Source organism: Pelobates fuscus, chromosome 9 (assembly GCF_036172605.1).
Source record: "Pelobates fuscus isolate aPelFus1 chromosome 9, aPelFus1.pri, whole genome shotgun sequence".
Taxonomy (NCBI): domain Eukaryota; kingdom Metazoa; phylum Chordata; class Amphibia; order Anura; family Pelobatidae; genus Pelobates; species Pelobates fuscus.
Genome location: NC_086325.1, coordinates 111795616 through 111817362, shown reverse-complemented (window position 1 = coordinate 111817362; position 21747 = coordinate 111795616). Strand labels below are relative to the sequence as shown.

At 42.2% G+C, this 21747-nt stretch overlaps 1 protein-coding gene across 1 annotated transcript in view; it reads left to right on the top strand.

The window, feature by feature from the left end:
• Window positions 1-21747, top strand: part of ADGRD2 (adhesion G protein-coupled receptor D2) — a 642889-nt gene that overhangs the window by 88208 nt on the left and 532934 nt on the right. The window contains exon 2 of the mRNA XM_063432309.1: window positions 18598-18678. Within this exon, the coding sequence (XP_063288379.1) occupies window positions 18628-18678 (51 nt within the window). The 5' untranslated portion in view covers window positions 18598-18627. The remainder of the gene's footprint in view (window positions 1-18597; window positions 18679-21747) is intronic.

The following is a 21747-nucleotide window of genomic DNA, read 5'->3' as shown; positions in this document are numbered from 1 at the left end:
GAACTGTGGGTCTTCCAATTCAAGAGATCGGTTGTCGTGAACGGGACATATACGAAGACTGGGTCAGCATGTGCCATTTGACCTGCGGCATCGATATAGGCTGACCCGGGATTCAGACGAAGAGGCATCTGATAATGTTTTAATTGTTGGGTACCAGTCAGTTGTCGGGTTAGTATGGGGCTACGTGGAGGGGCGTCAGTTAGAGGTTCCGGTCGGGGGGTAATAAAACATGAGGATGTGGGAGCTTGGTTTTGGGAAAAGGTAGTAAATAAAACACTTCGAGCCGAGCTAGAAGAAGCTTGACCGGAAGTCTGAAGTGGCACCAAATCAGGATATTCGGATCTAATGGGGGTTGGCTCTGGTTCCGGAAGGGGAGATTTAGTACGAGAGGGGGTGGATTCTGTACTGGAGGAGGAAGCGGAAGTGGATGAGGGCAATGAGGGAAGGGGTGCAGGACTTCCTGCATTTGCGTCACTTCCTCTTAACGGAAAGTAAGGGGGCGGCAAAGGGATCTCGGACTCAGGGGGCGTGTCCAAAATGGGCCTAACACCAGTCCTAGTGGACAAACAAGTCCTAGCCACCATGAGGCGACATTGCTCCTCGTGGCATGTCTGAATCCATTTTGGCGAGTCATTTACGGCCTGTCTCCAACAATCAATATAAGGAAACTGCCCGTAAAGTTCAGGCCTACCTGATACAGCCACGTGTAAGCGCTGTACCAGAGTTGGATCCAAACTGCCACGTGGCGGCCATGCCGCAACCAAAGTAGGCCACTCCCTAGTACACAAAGTGACCAAACGTACAGGAGACATTTTAACCCCAAAATCACAAGTTTTGAATCCCTTTTTAAAATTCTTCACCATACAACTTAAGGGATCCGGAATCGTTGACTGCGACGCGCCCATACTTATCAATGGAACGTCGTTGACAACGAATACTATGCACGCGTTCTATTCAACAATCACACCCGTTTCCTCTGGCAACAGCACCACGTGGTACAGCTACCAAGTGAAGCGTACACAATAACACAATAAACACTCAGGGAATTCCCGTACACACACAGCTGTTACACCAGTCACTAGATAATCAATATTATGCCCTTTGGCGAAACTATACCGTCACCCACGCTATAATTCTCTATATACGAATTACCCGTCTATAACACACCCCAGTAACATCGTCTTTTACAAATAGCGGTTACAGTACGGTTAGCATAGGTCAAAGCACAATTTAAGGTCACAATACAATTATTAGTGGTTATGGTGTTAAACATGCAATGGACGACAATGATTAGTACTTATATACAGTGTCAGTAAATATACAAGGTTATGGTACCGTGCACTATAATACAGCAACACACTATTAACACTCTCGCTAGACGGCTGAGCTCGCGCTATCTAACAAGATATACACTTTACTAAACAATCTTTATCACATTTACAATTCCCAACTAAACTATTGGCCAGTACCTTGAATGGACTACCAAAAACTATCTAGATACGTTTTGGTTAGCCACACTGCCCAAGCACCACATATAGCGAGCTAGAGGACCGAATTTACACAGACGCCTCTTAGTCGATTACTATCAAAAATCTAGTGGGTTCCAAATTTACACGCCTTCCCACTTAGCCAAGATAGGTTGAGAGCTAGCGAACCGAATTTACACAGACGCCGCTTAGTCTCCCGGTCCCTCCGACCTAGCGAACAAAATATACACCCTAGAACGCTAGTCTAGACAAGACACCGGTGTCCGGCTAGGGCTATTTACACCAGAGCCCCGCCTGACTAACAAAATCAAATGGTCTGACTAAAGAGCGTTCGATCGAGCGGTGCGCCTTCGCTCCTTCCCTCCGACAGAGGGGGCAGATTCCATACACAATTCAAACCCCTGATGGGCCTACCGCACAATCGGTATACCCCTAGTGGGTCTGCCGTCTAAAACAGCAGTTGTCTTACCTCCTCGTTCCTGAACCTGAGTTCACACTCATCGACGGGGACACCCCAGCACTTCTTACGTAGAGGCCGATGATCTCCTGGACAACAGACCAGTGGCGCCGAGATGAAGGGAGGTCCACGCAGAAGTTCAGGGGTGCAGCCGTAGAGAACGTGGGCAAAGATAGACCGTCTCACGCCTCTGCCTCTCAGCTACTGTTGAACGATGAGCTTCCCAGCCAATGCACCAAATGATACCGGAGAAACTGACGGAAGCGAAGCACAGAGAGATGGACACAGGTTTCTTCAGGAAGGAAGAGATTCTTTATTGGATCACCGATCGGGACTCAGAGGGACTAATGTCACCAAAATACAACAAGTTCTGAGCCCCGGACAATAGTGCAGGCTCCTTATATAGGCACATAACTCCTCCCATATTAAGCTCCACCCGCACATTCTCTTGACCAATCAATACAAATAAGAATTAACTTCCTGCTTGACCGCATGGCTTGTCCAGCACAATGGAGGAGGGGAATACTACATCCTGTATTCTTGCACATGCTCCGTACACTACTGATCGTATCTTGCCTCGTGCAACCAACTGATCGATACGTCAGCATATGCACGTACACATGCCACGTGGTAATCTCGGCCTACTAAATTTATTTTTACCGAGATTCCACCACAATATCTATATACACAAAGACTATGTGGCCGTTTTCTATAAATAAAAGGCTCCCATCTATATATATATACATAGACTATACATCATGAATAATGTCACACTCCTACCTATACACACACAATATATGGCTCCCTCAATGAGTAAACTGCCCCTATTTATATACATGCAGTCTATATGGCTCCCTCAATGAGTAAAATGCCCCTATTTTATATACATGCAGTCCATAGGGCTCTCTCAATATGTAAAATGCCCCTATCTATATACATACAGTCTGTATGGCTGTGTATAATGTCACACTCCTACCTATACACAGAATTTATGGCTCTCTCAATAAGTAAAATTCCCCTATTTATATATATGCGGTCTATATGGCGTTCTCAATAAGTAAATTGCCTCAATCTATATACATACAGTCTATATGGCTGTGTATAATGTCACACTCCTATCTATATACTCACAGACTATATGGCTGTTCTCTATACATGGCTTTTATTTTCTATGGCTGAATTATGTAATTCACTTAGGTAATAAATCTTGCACTTTAATGTATTTCAGTTATAGTGAAATCTTTATTAATTACCCTACTTACATTCGAGTGCAAGCTTTATTATCTATCTGAATTACATAAGAATGTGAGTTTTATTGTCCAAAATAGATGCTGCCTCTCCTAAAGAGGGATACTTAAAGGACCACTATAGGCACCGAGACCACTTCAGCTCAATGTAATGGTCTGGTTGCCAGGTCCCTCTAATTTTAACCCTGCAGCTGAAAACATAGCAGTTTCAGAGAAACTGCTATGTTTCACTGAGGGTTAATCCAGCCTCTACTGGCTGTCTCCCTGACAGCTGTTAGAGGCACTTCCACAATTCTGACTGTGAAAAGACGCTGGACGTCCTTGGAAATCATTGAGTAATGCTTTCCAATGGGCGGTTTGAATGCGCGCGCTGCTCTTGCTGCACATGCACATTCGGAGCCAACGTTTGCAGGGGAGGAGAGGTCACCAGCGCCGAGGGAGCCTGGCTCTGGAGAAAGGTAAGTGGCTGAATGGGTTTTAAACCCTTCAACCAAGCGGAAGGGGTGCCCTGAGGGTGGGGGGGGGGGGGGGGGGGACACACCGAATGACCCTATAGTGCCAGGAAAACAAGTTTGTTTTCCTGGCACTATAGTGGTCCTTTAACCCCTTAAGGACACATGACATGTGTGACATGTCATGATTCCCTTTTATTCCAGAAGTTTGGTCCTTAAGGGGTTAAGAGTTCTGTCATTTTGTGTCGGTAACATTGCTCCTGGAAATTGATGTGTTCTGAGAGCTAGACTTCTACTTTTCCATGTCCAGCCTGAATAACTTGAGTAAGCTGCTTAATACACCTTTGTTTGTAAAATCATTGAAATGTGTAGGAGTCAAGTGTTTTCTGTTTTAATTTCTTCTAAATGTTGGTCTGTGATAACCGTATCCTATACTGGTATTGTAAAGAAACGGAATACCGTATATACTCGAGTATAAGCCGACCCGAATATAAGCCGAGGCCCCTAATTTTACTCCAAAAAACTGGGAAAACTTATTGACTCGAGTATAAGACTAGGGTGGGAAATGCAGCAGCTACTGGTAAATTTCTAAATAAAATTAGATCCTAAAAAAAAATATATTAATTGAATATTTATTTACAGTGTGTGTATAATGAATGCAGTGTGAGTGTATGAATGCAGTGTGAGTGTATGAATGCAGTGTGTGTATGAGTGCAGCGTGTGTGTATGAGTGCAGTGTGTGTGTATGAATGCAGTGTGTGTGTATGAATGCAGTGTGTGTATGAGTGCAGCGTGTGTGTATGAGTGCAGTGTGTGTGTATGAATGCAGTGTGTGTGTATGAATGCAGTGTGTGTGTATGAATGCAGTGTGTGTATGAGTGCAGTGAGTGTGTGTATGAATGCAGCGTGTGTATGAATGCAGTGTGTGTATGAGTGCAGTGTATGTATGAATGCAGTGTGTGTGTATGAGTGCAGTGTGTGTGTATTAATGCAGTGTGTGTGTATGAGTGCAGTGTGTGTATGAGTGCAGTGTGTGTGTGCGTATGTGTGTGCGTGTGTGTATGTGTACGTGTGTATGAATGCAGTGTGTGTGTATGAATGCAGTGTGTATGTATGAGTGCAGTGTGTGTATGTGTGCAGTGTGTGTGTGTGTTGCAGAGCCTTGGTGGGGGGTGGGCAATTTTTTTTTTTTATTATTTAATTTTTTTTTTTTATTATTTATTATTGTTTTTTTATTTAATTTCATTATTATTATTTTTGTATTATTATTTAATTTAATTATTATTATTAATATATATTTTTTTCGTCCCCCCTCCCTGCTTGATATATGGCAGGGAGGGGGGCTCTCCTTCCCTGGTGGTCCAGCATTGGTAGTTCAGTGGGGGGAGAGGGGGGCTGTCAGAGCTGTAACTTACCTGTCCTGCAGCTCCTGTCAGCTCCCTCCTCCTCCGCGCCGTCCGTTCAGCTCTTCTGTCAGCTCACACTCTAAGGCGGCTCTCGCGAGACTTACACTGGGAGCTGACCGAGGTGCTGAACTGACGGCGCGGAGGAGGAGGGAGCTGACAGGAGCTGCAGGACAGGTAAGTTACAGCTCTGACAGCCCCCACAGCCCCAGTCTGTATTATGGCAATGCAAATTGCCATAATACAGACTATTGACTCGAGTATAAGCCGAGTTGGGGTTTATCAGCACAAAAAATGTGCTGAAAAACTCGGCTTATACTCGAGTATATACGGTAATTGCATTATTGCACTAAGGATTCTGAATGGTCTGATACTGGAGGATATCCAGTAGGGTGACACCATGAGTTACTGCATAGAGTGACCCCCACCTGCCTCCACAACTTAAACTTACTACTGAGCTGTCTGCCGCCCTCCCCTCGGACGTGAGTGCCGGGTGTAACAAAACATCCTGGTGCTCGCTCAGAGGCAGTGGTTTCAGAGTAAGGCACTCTCCAGGTCATTGGCAAAATATAAGTTTATGCATTTACAGCTGATTGCAATGATATACCTAGTTTATGCATTTATAACCGATTACTATGATATACCAGTTTTATGCAATTAACGCTGATTGCTGTGATATACCAAGTTTATGCATTTAAAGCGTAGAGGCCTGATATACCAGATGGCACTGGCAAACTGTTTGTGGACAAAGATGGCACTGGCATGTTGTTTGGGTGTAAATATGGCACTAATAAGTTGGTTGGGGACAAAGCTGGCACTGTAAAGTTGTTTTGGGACAAAGATGGTATTGGAAAGCAGTTTGATGGCAAAGTTTGCTTCGTAAACTGTTTGAGGACAGAGATGAAGAGGTGGAGCTTGAAGAGAAAGAGGTGGGGCTTACAGAATGGTTGGGTCTCAAAAGGAAGAGGTGTGGCCTTGACCAGAAGGGGTGGGGCACATGAAGATTGAGGGGGGTGCATACGTTTAGTAATGCCTAGGGCAGCACAAAACCAAAATACACCACTGGCAAGGGGTCCACGTCTGGATTACCCTTTAAGCTTAAGGAGAGCAAAAAACAGGTTGCAAGAGAGTGCTGAGAATGGACAACAGCTCAATTAGGCTGCCCTTCAGTGGGCCCCCACTCAGTTCTCAAGCTGGTTTTAGCTCATCTTGTGCCATTACAAGGGGAACATCTCTGAAACATATCAGACTGTTTCCACCCAAAAGGGCAGAAGAGATCCAAAATACAGGCCAGCTCTCGCTGCACGATAGATACAGCAACCCCAGATGATCGTTTCAACCTTGTTAGGCATCATCAGTGAGGTATAGCCAAAATCCCTCTAGGCACTTAATTTTTATATTGAGATTTTAATGCAAATACTGTTTGGATGCAATAAATAACCTGGAGTACATTACAGTCAGAGAAAAGAGTGAAACAGGGAAAAATAAAGACCAAAGAAAAAAAAAAGAAAAAAAGGAATTGGGAAGGTATTGCACAATAAATAATAACAGTTCGGGGAGGAGGAAAAGGAAGAGAGATCGGAAAGGCGCTTAATGGGAAACTAGTTGCACTGGAGGCACCTATAACATTTCATGGCCACTGTGGTCAAGTCATGTCACTTACCCATTATGGGTTATTGTTTCGTTAGGGATGATTCTTTTTCTGACTGTAGCCAAATAGAGAGTACATGATGTACCCAACTTTGATCATGCAACCCTGATTGATTATTGTCTTCTCCAAACAATGCCAGACTTCTCTATATAATATGTCACATTAATGATACATTATTATGCAAATTTCATTGTTTAATAATTACAATAAGAAAATCTAAAAATAAATATTGTCAAAAACACTTAGAATTACATTTTATATATATTTAATTATATGTGTATATTTATCTATCTTGATACATAATTATGTGATTTTATTAATTACAATTTGACAGCTCAGGCTAGTCCAGAGAATTTAATTTGCAAGCCCTATATTTAACTTTATAACTTTCCAAAGCTCCATACTGTTGTACTTGGGAGACTTAGCTGAACACAAATATACTGTATATACTCGAGTATAAGCCGACCCGAATATAAGCCGAGGCCCCTAATTTTACCCCAAAAAACTGGGAAAACTTATTGACTCGAGTATAAGACTAGGGTGGGTAATGCAGCAGCTACTGGTAAATTTCTAAATAAAATTAGATCCTAAAAAAATTATATTAATTGAATTTTGATTTACAGTGTGTGTATATAATGAATGCAGTGTGTGTGTATGAATGCAGTGTGTGTGTATATGAATGCAGTGTGTGTGTATGAGTGCAGTGTGTGTGTGTGTGAGTGCAGTGTGTGTATGAGTGCAGTGTGTGTGTATGAATGCAGTGTGTGTGTGTGTATGAGTGCAGTGTGTATATGAGTGCAGTGTTTATATGAGTGCAGTGTGTGTATGAGTGCAGTGTGTGTATGAGTGCAGTGTGTGTATGAGTGCAGTGTGTTTATATAAGTGCAGTGTGTGTGTGTTTGAATGCAGTGTGTGTTTATATGAGTGCAGTGTGTGTGTGTGAATGCAGTGTGTGTGTGTATGAGTGCAGTGTGTGTGTGATGCAGCGTGTGATGCAGAGCCTTGGTGGGGGGTGGGCATTTTTATTATTATTTTTTAATTATAATAATTGTATTTTTTTGTTTAAATGTTTTTATATTATTATTTTTAATATTTTATTTTATTATTATTATTTTTTTTCGTCCCCCCTGCCTGCTTGATACATGGCAGGGAGGGGGCTCTCACTCCCTGGTGGTGCAGTGGCATTGGCAGTTCAGTGGGGGGGGGGAGGGGAGCTGTCAGAGAGCACTTACCTCTCCTCAGCTCCTGTCAGATCCCCTCTCCTCTGCGCCGGTCCGTGCAGCTCCTCTTTCAGCTCACACTGTAAGTCTCGTGAGAGCCGCACTATGACCCCGCGGCTCTCGCGAGATTTACACTGGGAGCTGGAGGAGAAGGGAGCTGAGAGGAGCTGCAGGAGAGGTAAGCGCTCGCTGCCAGCCCCCAGTCTGTATTATGGCAATGTAAATTGCCATATTACAGACATTGACAGCAAAAAAATGTGCTGAAAAACTCGGCTTATACTCGAGTATATACGGTAAGTGTTTCAAAACAGGATAACATATCACGACGATATCCTCAATGAAAGTGCAGTTTGTGTGTGAAAAGTGCAAAAAATAAATGAACGCTAACCTTGGCCAGGGTTTGTGACTAAGAGGCTCCTAAAAAAGACTGGACATACCCCATTTTGAATACCCTGGGTTGTCTAGTTTTCCAATTGGTTGCCATGATGAGGTTGATTTTCATTCCTGGGCTGCCATGTGGTTCTAAATGCAACACAGGCCCAGCAAACCAATATGTAAAATGTCAATGTCTATAAGCTGAAAACGGATAAGCCCTATATTTGACCCTGTACTTTCCAAAATTGATAAGACCTGTACATGGGGGAGGGGTGATATTGTACTCGTGAGGCATCGTTGAACACAAAAATGTGTATTTTATTGCAGTAAAAGCTAACAATATTATGACATTCACAGTTAAAAAAGTAAGAAATGAAACAAGGTAGGCACACTCCAATATTGCATGCAAATTAGCCCCAAATGGAGCTCTATAAGAACTAAATATAGGGTGCTCACTTACATGAGGCTCTATCCTCAAAAGCCCAGATACATGCAAATACAAATTGAGTAAGGAGCACAACCATAAATGTTTATATACACAAAAAATCTTTATTCAATGGGTACACACTAATAGAATATCTCATTACATGAAAAACCAAGATATAAAGTCATATCATGTTGTAAAGCAACAATCAGAAAAATTCTGGATATAGATATATAAACGCCAAATGCGTAATGTACAATACAATTGGATTGATAAAGGCATTTCGCTGAAACGTTTTTTTTTTTAATTTGACTCTGTCCCTGCTTCTCACTAGGTCTGGTATGCTTTTTAGTATATTTTTTTCTATATGTATTTGTGTTTGTGGGGTTGGATTGTATTGGAATCCCATTTTTACTGATATTTTGCTATTCATACATTATGCATTTGGCGTATATATATATACAGGGAGTGCAGAATTATTAGGCAAATGAGTATTTTGACCACATCATCCTCTTTATGCATGTTGTCTTACTCCAAGCTGTATAGGCTCGAAAGTCTACTACCAATTAAGCATATTAGGTGATTTGCATCTCTGTAATGAGAAGGGGCATGGTCTAATTACATCAACACCCTATATCAGGTGTGCATAATTATTAGGCAACTTCCTTTCCTTTGGCAAAATGGGTCAAAAGAAGGACTTGACAGGCTCAGAAAAGTCAAAAATAGTGAGATATCTTGCAGAGGGATGCAGCACTCTTAAAATTGCAAAGCTTCTGAAGCGTGATCATCGAACAATCAAGCGTTTCATTCAAAATAGTCAACAGGGTCGCAAGAAGCGTGTGGAAAAACCAAGGCGCAAAAAAACTGCCCATGAACTGAGAAAAGTCAAGCGTGCAGCTGCCAAGATGCCACTTGCCACCAGTTTGGCCATATTTCAGAGCTGCAACATCACTGGAGTGCCCAAAAGCACAAGGTGTGCAATACTCAGAGACATGGCCAAGGTAAGAAAGGCTGAAAGACGACCACCACTGAACAAGACACACAAGCTGAAACGTCAAGACTGGGCCAAGAAATATCTCAAGACTGATTTTTCTAAGGTTTTATGGACTGATGAAATGAGAGTGAGTCTTGATGGGCCAGATGGATGGGCCCGTGGCTGGATTGGTAAAGGGCAGAGAGCTCCAGTCCGACTCAGACGCCAGCAAGGTGGAGGTGGAGTACTGGTTTGGGCTGGTATCATCAAAGATGAGCTTGTGGGGCCTTTTCGGGTTGAGGATGGAGTCAAGCTCAACTCCCAGTCCTACTGCCAGTTTCTGGAAGACACCTTCTTCAAGCAGTGGTACAGGAAGAAGGGAAAACAGTACACCTCTCTGAACAGTGTCTGGGAGGCTGTGGTTGCTTCTGCACGCAATGTTGATGGTGAACAGATCAAAACACTGACAGAATCCATGGATGGCAGGCTTTTGAGTGTCCTTGCAAAGAAAGGTGGCTATATTGGTCACTGATTTGTTTTTGTTTTGTTTTTGAATGTCAGAAATGTATATTTGTGAATGTTGAGATGTTATATTGGTTTCACTGGTAAAAATAAATAATTGAAATGGGTATATATTTGTTTTTTGTTAAGTTGCCTAATAATTATGCACAGTAATAGTCACCTGCACACACAGATATCCCCCTAAAATAGCTAAAACTAAAAACAAACTAAAAACTACTTCCAAAAATATTCAGCTTTGATATTAATGAGTTTTGTGGGTTCATTGAGAACATGGTTGTTGTTCAATAATAAAATTAATCCTCAAAAATACAACTTGCCTAATAATTCTGCACTCCCTGTATATATATATATATATATATATACAGAATTTCTCTGATTGTTGCTTTACAACATGATATGACTTTATATCTTGGTTTTTCATGTAATGAGATATTCTATTAGTGTGTACCCATTGAATAAAGATTTTTTGTGTGTATAAACATTTATGGTTGTGCTCCTTACTCAATTTGTATTCACAGTTCACATGTCATGCAGAACTAAGAAAATAACAAGTAGAGAACTGTAACGGAACGCCTTCCGTTGATGGACGCTTCCTAGCTTGCGCCGAGGACCACAAGCACCGCACTGGACACCACAACCACCGCACACTCCACAACCGCCATAGCTTAACTGGAGCCGTGCCGTCTTCCTTCCACCCTGGATCAGTTTCTGTCCTCCAGGACCGTGTGGGGAAGACCTCTCCTCCAGGAGAGCGTATCCGGAACAAGCTCTTAAAAGAGCTAAGTGATTAAAGCTCAGGGGAATATGCAGAGCATAGCAATCCCCAGTGTGATACAGCAATTCCCTCCAATAACGAGACAAGGCTACGTTTTGAAGGGTCAAGAAGAACTGAGGACTGGAACACCCAGCCTGCTTTTTATTACAAAAAGGTACAAACAGAACACACCCAGGGGGAGGTATAAAACAACCAATAACATAATAGTACAGCCCACAGTTTCCCTCCCCTCTGCTTGGGAGATAATCGAGTTTCCTACTATATCTACTCAATTATCTCCAAGCTAAAACTTACACATTTTTATACATTTTTATAACTTTATGATTTTACATAGTACATGAATAAAACTTACATTTTTATAATCAATCCATTCAGGGGAACAACATATTAAAAAAATGGCACGAATCAGACCAGGGGTTCAAAAGTTAAGGGAAAGTCCTTTGTGACTAAATGAAGCATGGCTTTCCGGCTTAGACCGGTTTTACAGAGCCCTCTCTCCTGGAGAAGTAATCCAATTACCTCCCAGGGCAGAGACAGACTCCATTGAGCACATGGTTGCAAAAAGACATAAAACACTTTAAAATACATAAAGTCCCCTTACACATAACACACAGACATTTCACATATCCCCAGATAGCTGGGATCTGAGCGCACAAAACTACGAATAGCGCGCAGATCCTATTCATACAGTTAAATTGCCATGGAGCTAAAGTCTTTCCCATAGTCTTTCATTATATGAATAGGCTCCATGGCATAGCTATCTGGGGTATCAACGCTCACACAGGGCAAGTACCGAATGACCCCACTGTATTTAAAGGGCCAGAATGAGTGACATGCACTCTGTTAGGGCCGAATACTGTTTTTAAAGGGCCCAATCTTCTAGGGCCATAGTCGCAGGGGAGGAGGCAGGCAAGCAGGCCTCTCCAGGACAAAGTGGCGAAGGGCACTTCGTCACAAGAACAAAATGTCTTATCTTCTCATTCTTTTCAGATTTTATTCATATTACATTATATCTCATATATAAATATTTCTGGCCTCCAGCTGAAAACCATGCTGAGTATTCAGACGGGAAGTGAAGATGTCCACTTCTAAGGCACCTCAGAGATTCGAGATCTTCCGGAAAAGTTCGGGATTCAGATGCCAGTCACTGAGGTGTTGGGAATACCAATCCGCTGTAGAGTTTGAGAGGCCGGGGATGTATTCTGCAGTAATTGATATGCCGTGTGTCAGGCAAATCAATGCCAGAAGTCACAAGTCATGTTCGCCAGGATCTTGGATTTCATAACACCCAGGTGGTTGGTGTATCGGACGGCTGATACATTGTCCATCTTGAGCCATATGGTGTAGGGGACAGGCTGCAGACTGCAAAGGACCTGACAAGAAGTTCCAAGCAGTTTATGTGGAGTGTCGATTCTACATCCAACCATCTGCATCCGGTTACAATGTCTCCACAATGAGCATCCCAACTGTATAAGCTTGTGTCTGACTCTATGATTAGGTCTGGAGTAGTAGCAAATATGGTGCATCCATACCATGCCTTTATATGAAGAAGCCACCACTGGAGCTCGTCTCTTGCTTCTGTGTCGAGAAAGTCCAAATCCTTGTACAAAGTGCCTCCTCTAAGGTAGGAGGCTTGTAATCTTTAAAGAGCCCAATAGTGAAGGGAGCCTAGGAATATTGCCTATATAGAGGCTGCCAGGAGACCAATCATGCGTGACAGGTGTTTTAGGGAGAGCCGGGTAGCTGCGAGCATGCAATAAATCTCCTTCCTGATGGTCGACAGTTTTATTGTTGGCAGGTAAAGGGTTTGATGGGTGGATCTACTATGAGTCCTAAGAACTCGATGCGTTGTGATGGAGTCAGAATGGGTTTTCACAATAAACCAGGAAACCTAGATTCTGTAACAAGGTGATGGTCCACAAGAGATGAGTTTCTAGAAGGGTAACGGTCTTAGAGCTAAAATCAGGATGTCTTCTAGGTATATGATGAGGCGTACCCCTCGGCTTCACAATAAAGAGACTACGGGTTTCATGAGTTTTGTGAAGCACCATGGGGCAGAAGACAATCCTAATGGTAGGCATTTGAACCTCTATTTGTGTCCTTGCCAAATGAACTGTAGGAAGTCTCGATGGCAACTTACGATGGATACCATGAGGTAGGCGTCTTTTAGCTCCAATTTGGCCATCCAGTCTACAGGCTGTAGCAAATCTCTTAAGCAATGTACACCTTCCATCTTGAAGTGATTGTACGTTACATGATGGATGAGTTATTTTAAGTTGATCACATCATCCCTTTCGTGGAACCAAAAATAAATTGTTTACATAGCCCAGAGTATTGAGCGGAATCTCCGAGATGGCATGTTTGTGCATCAAATCTAGTATCTCTCTGGAGATGAGGTCTGTGTCTAGTTGGGAAAAAATAATCCTCCAGGTGGGTGAGCATTGTACAGGCAGTGAGATTAAATCTATGTAATAACCATGCAGGGCTGGCGCTACCATAAAGGCGAATTAGGCATTCGCCTGGGGCGCCGACCTACAGGGGGCGCCCACCGGCAGGTTTCTGGGTGGGCTGCTCCTGTGGGTGGGCAGCGGGCTGCTCCTGCCTGGGGTCGGAGCACTGGGTAAGTGGCTGTTTAGCCACCCCCCAGCACAGCCATATCCTGTGCTCCCTCTGCCTCCCTCTAGCTGCAGTGCCAATCATCTGCTCAGGGAGAGGGGGTCTGTTGAATCCCCAACACCCGAGCAGAGCACTCTGCTTCCTGCAGACAGGGAAAGCCGGGACCTGGTATCCTGACTGCCCCCTGCCTGTGAACACGGGAAGCACTCTGGAGGGAGCAGGAAGCAGCCTGTGCTCACACTGCCCTGCCCTCCTGCTTCCCCAGGAACAAGGGCAGATACCTGCAGGCTGAAAGATAGCCCCCTTCTCCTCCAGTCACATCACTAGCACAGGTATGGCATAAGGGGAGCTGGTTATTATTGTGTGTATGTTTGAAAATTGGTGTGTTAAGTTTGTTTGTGGGTGTGTGTATAATAAACTGACTATATGTAAACTGGTGTCAGTGACATTGTTTGTGTGTGTATTTCAGTGAGAGTGTCTGTGTGTTAGTGAGAATGTTTCAGTGACATTGTGTTTGTGTGTATGTGTGTGTTTGTCAGTAAGAGTGTGTGTGTTGGTGAGAGGGTGTAAGTGACGTGTGTGTATGTGTGTGTGCCAGTGAGTGTGTGACCAGTTATATTTCTAATACATTAATATAATTATATATATATTATATTTAAAAAAAGTTTTACTTACAGTGTGCCTTTTAGACAAGTTCCCTGTAGCATACATTAAATACCACCATTATCATAAACTAAATGCACAATAGTATAAGTTAAATCCCACCAAATGAATTGAATACATTTTTTTTATAACAACCATAAATGTATTCAATGTAAAATGCATATGTATTAGGAAGTATGTGCGTATGGATGTGTGTATTAGGCAGTATGTGCGTATGGATGTATGTGTTGGGCAGTATGTGCGTATGGATGTATGTGTTGGGCATTATGTGCGCATGGATGTATGTGTTGGGCAGTATGTGCGTATGGATGTATGTGTTGGGCAGTATGTGCGCATGGATGTATGTGTTCGGCAGTATGTGCGTATGGATGTGTGTATTAGGCAGTATGTGCGTATGGATGTGTGTATTAGGCAGTATGTGCGTATGGATGTATGTGTTAGGCAGTATGTGCGTATGGATGTATGTGTTGGGCATTATGTGCGCATGGATGTATGTGTTGGGCAGTATGTGCGTATGGATGTATGTGTTGGGCAGTATGTGCGAATGGATGTATGTGTTCGGCAGTATGTGCGTATGGATGTGTGTATTAGGCAGTATGTGCATATGGATGTATGTGTTGGGCAGAATGTGCGCATAGATATATGTGTTGGGCAGTATGTGCGCATGGATGTATGTGTTGGGCAGTATGTGCGCATGGATGTATGTGTTGGGCAGTATGTGCGCATGGATGTATGTGTTGGGCAGTATGTGCGTATGGATGAATGTGTTGGGCAGTATGTGCGTATGGATGAATGTATTAGGCAGTATGTATATAATGGGCAGTGAGTGTGTTTGGTTGAATGTATATATTAGGCAGCGTGCGTGTATGGTTTTATGTATTGGCAGTCTGTGTGTGTGTGTGTATGGGTGTATGTATTGGCAGTGTGTGTGTACTGAATGTGTGTGTTCATATTGGACAGTTTTTTTTTCCCCCCCTAAATGCTCACTGTGTCTCTCCTAAAATGTCTCATAGTCTGTATCGGTTTCCTAAAAACCTCAACAATCTCTCTATCCCTTTCCTTATTGCCTTCCCGGTCTGTTCCCTTTCCCTAAATTTATCACTGGTCTCTCTGCTTTCCCTTAGACACTTAGGAGTCTATTCACTAAACAGTGATTTGAATAAGTTGAGATGACTTTATACAACTCTTCTGTTTTGGCCTAAATGTTTCAAGTTATATTTCAACTCACTGTTTAATGAATAGACAGGGAAAAGAAAAGAAGAGAAATTGACAGAAGATAATTACCGGGTTATTCACTAAAGTGAGAATTGTAAGTGTAAGGGCAGAGTAGCCAAATCTGGAGAATGGTAACGGGTGTTTTGACTATTGAAATTAGAAGTTCAATTTGAATTCCCAACAATTCTCACTTTATTGAATAACCCTATTGGAATAAAGAGAAACGGGCTGGAGAGAATCAGTGGCATAGAGTGAGCAGATAAATCATAAACATAGAGACTGCAATCTTTTGGAAACAGAAACAAAGGAGAAAGCTGGGGATAAACGCTAATGAGAGAGATTGGGCACTATGGAGGAAAGGGACAGCTGATCAGACCTAATTAAAAACCAAATGGCAAAATGTATACCATTTAGAAGAATTCGCCAACTCCGCTACAGTCACAGTCCAGCTGTTTTTGCTTAAACTATGCAATTCGATTTCCAATTCACTGATTTCATAGTTAAGTGAATAAACTTCTGAGAGAGTGTAGTTGCATTCAAGAGGGGGCGGCAAAATGGATCTTTGCCTAGGGCGGCAAGAATCCTTGCACCGACCCTGTAACCGTGTACAGTCTGGAGAACCCAAGAATCTTATGTAATAAAGGCCCCCCACAGCTATTAGTGACGAAAGGTGATTGAAAACACTTACCACAGGGGCATCCCCCGAAAGAGCACCTCGTTGGCATGGATCTTTGGTCAGGAAAATTGTTTCAACCTATATAGTAGGGGTGCGGAACCTTCGGCCCTCCAGATGTTTTGGACTACATCTCCCATAATGCTCTTACAGCCATAATGCTGGCAAAGCATCAAGAGAAATGTAGCCCAACATATCTGGAGGTTTGAAGGTTCCCCACCCCTGCTGTATAGGAACCTCAGTTCAGTCTAAACGAACCTCTTGGATAACGAACTGACAGACTGCTCCTGCTTCTTCCAGCACCAACAAAAATCTTAGGGTGGAACACACTCTTCATATTGGCTTGAGCCTTATCTAAGGCCATGAAGGTTTGAACATTGGATCTTAAGTCTTTAATGAAGGAATCCCCGAATAAGAAGCCCTGAGCACCTGGTTCATTAAGCGCTAGGTTCCTCAATTTTGGCTCAATTTTTAAAAGAATAGACTTGTGCCATTCAGTGGCTAGTGCCATATTGGCATTGCAGACCAGGCAAATCAAGTGCTGAATCCATCCATGGATAATCAGCGTGTCTAGGGGCTGAGCAAGGACCAAAGCCACTTCCACTATTGCATAGTCTGACTCAGGGTCAGATAAATCATCAGACGGATCCAAAGCGGACTCCTGATCATACACATCCTCATGAGTTCTGACTCAGAAGAATCAGGTTGGGTTATGTTTCCATAACCTGGCCGCTTTTGCCTGGTCAGGGGCTCTTTTAAGCTTTGAATTCACACCTGTGCCATCTGTGACAGGTGGTATACTGTCCATCTTAATAGTTTTAGAGGCATGTTTTGTTTTTGCCAGTGCTTTATGGCATGGCTGAGAGGTCTGAGAGGCAGGGGGTATCGTGACCATCTGAGAGGTCGGAGGGGCCGACATTTGAGCTTGTAATAAGGATCATGTAAACATCTTGGATAAAGATGTAGACATAACGTCCATGGCAGAGGCTAATACTTTGGACATTGATTTGGACATGGTAGCGTCCAGAATAGATTGCATCTCATCCGAGATAGCAAAATACGCCTCATCTGCAGAGGCCATAGGGGAGAAACCCACAGGAATTTGAGGGATAGCCTGTGATCCAGTAGGAGCAGGCAGGTCCTTATTAGACTGCATAGTATATTAATAGCAGGCAATATACAGGCCACAAGATATAAAAATATATATAATAGATATAAAAATAAATATATTTAAGCCAACTCTTCAAGGTTGAATAACCCACAAGGAGTAAGAAAATATAAGGGTAGGAGAAGTGAAGAGAACAGAAAATAGTTTTTAACAAAACTCACTGACGGCAGAGACAAGGAGCCGTCCAAATGCCAGTACTACTAAACACCCACAGAGCGTGAGCGGCAGTCTGGCGGCAGGAATAAGCCAAAAGCATGCGAAAGCTGAAAAAATGGCTGCCGGGATCCGAAATAGAAGCCAAAAAGATAGCCGTCATATGAGAACCTAGCTCAATCGAGAAAAAAATATGAATGAGCGTTAATGGTGAAAGTGCTGTACGTGTGCATTCGTATGGTGAGTGGACAGGAAGGACAGTGCTCGAACAGGATAGAGAAACGAAATAGAGAAACGGAAAGTATGAAAAAAAAACGGGCAGGGGAGCCCTACAACAGAATAAAAACGAGGAACAGAGGTATATTGAAACAACTAAGGGATATTAGAATATACAAAATTAAATGTACATGACAGAAATCATAAAAGGAAATAATAAAATATCTAACTACTTACAGATAAGGTAAAATGCAATAATAATATAACGGAACATATCAGAAATTCACATATACAATTACATGAAAGATAATATATGTCAAAAATATGTCAAATATATAAATACAGATCCCACAATATGAAAACCATGGGATTCAGGTTCTACTTAACTGAGTGAGCAGCAAAGAAAGAGGAAGTAGTTGGTTTGGCTTTGCCCATTATACCGAAGAGTTGCTGACCTTGTTACTAGGACACATGATTATTTTTATGTTTTTTTAATGCGTTTGTAAACTATTTTTTTACTGCTCAGGGAAAATTAAGAAAGAACGCAGCATAATATGAGCCTCCGTGTCTTTAATAAAATTGAAAAAAGGTGTTTATTATATTATATTTATATAGTGCTAATGTTGTGCTAATTATGATGTTTTGTTTAAGATATTTTTTTTTATAATTTACAGGCTACATTGTATAGTTGGATAGCTCAAAAATATATATATATAAAAATGAATAGAATACATTTTAGAATAAAGAATTTTCATTATACAGGTACCCACAGTACAACTGGACTCTGTACTTGAACTATATACTACAAAATAATATTGATCTATAAGGGGTTATGATTCCCCAAATTAGATATAACGGGCAAGCCTCTATTTCTCACATTCTGATCTTTTTCATTCTATTCATACAGTTGGCACGGCAGATCAAGGAATATTGAAATATGGGAAGAAATGAAAAGTCTGTATGCAGCTTCTTATTATGTTTCCTGCTGGTATGATGCATTTATTTTCTATGTAAAATAGGGAAATATATTGAGAGTAACAATGAATCAATATCTCAAATCAATTCCTTGTTTACTTTATTCTGGTATGAATAGCTCTGTTTCTTGTGCAGAATTTATATGAGAATAGGGTGTGTCGAGTGAAGGAGAGGAAGCATTGAAAAAGTGTCTTACATGAAAGTACACGAGATGGTGTACAAAGCAACTGTTAACAACTTCTTTACCATAACCAAATAGATATGACAAAAACAGTGCATTGAAGTGAGTATCTGTGTTGCTTGTGCTGTGATCAGCCGCAAAACACTGATTCTAACTACCCCAGGATCAGACTACAAGCTGGGTGGAGGGAAAGATGAGGACACTAGGTACTTCCCCTTTTCATTTGATTAGGGCCCCACCTTGCACCAATTGGTGGGGGATTGGGGGGAAGGAACACTTGGTCCTTCTCCCTAAATACCGTATTATAGTAGTCCCGCCCGATGAAAGTGGGTGGGGGACCTAAGAATGTCTCCTCTTTATTTTAACACACCTCCTGCTGGCCATGGGTGCCAACAGGGGTTGGCTGCAACAGGGCCTGCTTACTACGGGGGCCTATCACGTGTTTGGTGGCCCATGTATTTAGGGCACCCAGTGGGTGTTTGTCAGAAGGGGCCAAGTCGGAAACTGTGGTCCTTATAATCAGCAGCATGGGAGGAAGTGAGGGCCTGTCACTTCCTCCCAGACAGACTGGAGCCGCATGAGAGAGAGTAGCAGAAGGCAAAGAGGAGGGGTGCTGGGCTGGGAGAGCCAACCCCTAACTCCCAATAGCCTCAACCAACATGCTGGACCCCAGGGAAGCCACCCTCCTGCACCCAAAAGATAGGAAACTGGAGGGTGGCAATAAAAGTGTAAACTTTGACCAGCATATGTGTCTGTATTTGTGTCAGTGTGAGTGTATCTGTATGTCTGTCAGTTTGTGTGTGTGTTTCTGTGTGTCTGTCAGTGGGTGTGTATCTGTATGTCTGTCAGTGTGTGTGTGTGTGTGTATCTCTCTGCCTGTCAGCGTATGTGTATCTCTGTCACTGCATGTATCTGTCTGTATGTCGGTGTGTGTATCTGTGTATCTGTATGTTGTCAGTATATGTATCTGTGTGTCAGTGTGTATATCTGTGTGTGTATCTGCATGTATGTCAGTGTGTGTGTGTAGCGGTATGTGTGTCAGTTTATGTATCTTTGTGCCTGTATCTGTATGTGTGTCATTGTGTATATATGTGTCTGTGTATCTACATGTGAGGAAGTGAGGGCCTGTCACTTCCTCCTAGACAGACTGGAGCCGCATGGGAGAGAGTAGCAGAAGGCAAAGAGGAGGGGTGCCGAGCTGGGAGAGCCAACCCCTAACTCCAAATAGCCTCAACCAACATGCTGGACCCCAGGGAAACCACCCTCCTGCACCCAAAAGTTAGGAAACTGGAAGGTGGCTATAAAAGTGTAAACTTTGACCAGCATATGTGTCTGTATTTGTGTCAGTGTGAGTGTATCTGTATGTCTGTCAGTTTGTGTGTGTGTATCTGTATGTCTGTCAGTGTGTGTGTGTGTGTGTGTATCTCTCTGCCTGTCAGCGTATGTGTATCTCTGTCTGTCACTGTATGTATCTGTCTGTATGTCGGTGTGTGTATCTGTGTATCTGTATGTTGTCAGTATGTGTATCTGTGTGTCAGTGTGTATATATGTGTGTGTATCTGTGTACCTGCATGTATGTCAGCGTGTGTCTGTAGCGGTATGTGTGTCAGTTTATGTATCTTTGTGCCTGTATCTGTATGTGTGTCATTGTGTATATATGTGTCTGTGTATCTACATGTGTGTCAGTGTGTGTCTGTGTATCACAGTGCGTGTGTGGCTGTATGTGTATCTGTGCATACATCTCAGCATTGAAACGCCAACACTGCACACAAATACACCCTTGCATTCAAACATCAACACTACATACAAACACACCTCTGTATTAAACACCAACATTATGTAGTACAACAATCATAACCCATTTTGTTTGATTTTTAAGCTTTCCTGTCACTCACAGGGTATAGATTGCCAGTGCAATCCTTAAAAAAAGTTATAAAAAGATCTACTACTGCCCCTTTCAATTCTTAAACCCTCCCCCTTCAGAAACCTTAATACGTATTAATCATTAATTCAATGAATTAATTAATTAATTATACAGTGACCATAACCAAGATTACGCAGGGATCCAAGTCTGCTTGAAATTCATAGTGATGGATTGACTGCACAAGTTTCAATAGTTAGCCGAACAAGCACATAAGAAAACACATATTTTTTTGGTCCTATGGGTGGAATAGCATTTTTTCTTTTTTTTTTTTTTTAAAAAGGAGTAATATATGTAACCCTAACACATATTTCAGTATAATGTAAATATAATAGGTTGTTGCTACAGTGTTTTTTGTACCCTTAACATTTTTGTTTAGAAATGACAAAATCAGTGGAGATTATGATAATACATTTTTTATGTGCTATGTGTGTGCCCCATGATGCAAAAATAACCCACTGTTTCAGTGTGAACTGGCTGCAACATTTCTTAAGAAACGTGGGCTGTTCCTGGAAATCCATCATTATCTTACTTTCTAATGGCACGCCCCCCCAAATCTCCTGCAATAAGAAAGTTCTCACTTGCATAATAGTCCGTGTCTGCTGAGAACAAGAAAGAGGCTGTGAATCATGTCTCTTTTACCAAAAGCCCATTGTTCGAACATGGAATGGGGGAGGTATCTGCTTTTCTGTTGTTTAAACAGTACATTTAAATGCCCATATAATGCTTACTTTGCTAGCCAGCATATACAAGATGCATAGTTCTTAAAATAAGTGCTAGATTATAGGAAATATTTTGCATAATTGCATAATTGGTGAGCTGTGGAGGGAAATACAAGGTAACAGATGGCGCATGGCCCCTACTTCTTAATCTTTCTCAGGAATCTATTATTATTATTATACCTGATTCATGTTTTAAGTGTCATCGTAACCATCACTTATATGTTAAGGCCATAGCTAGTAATAGTTATATTGTGTTGT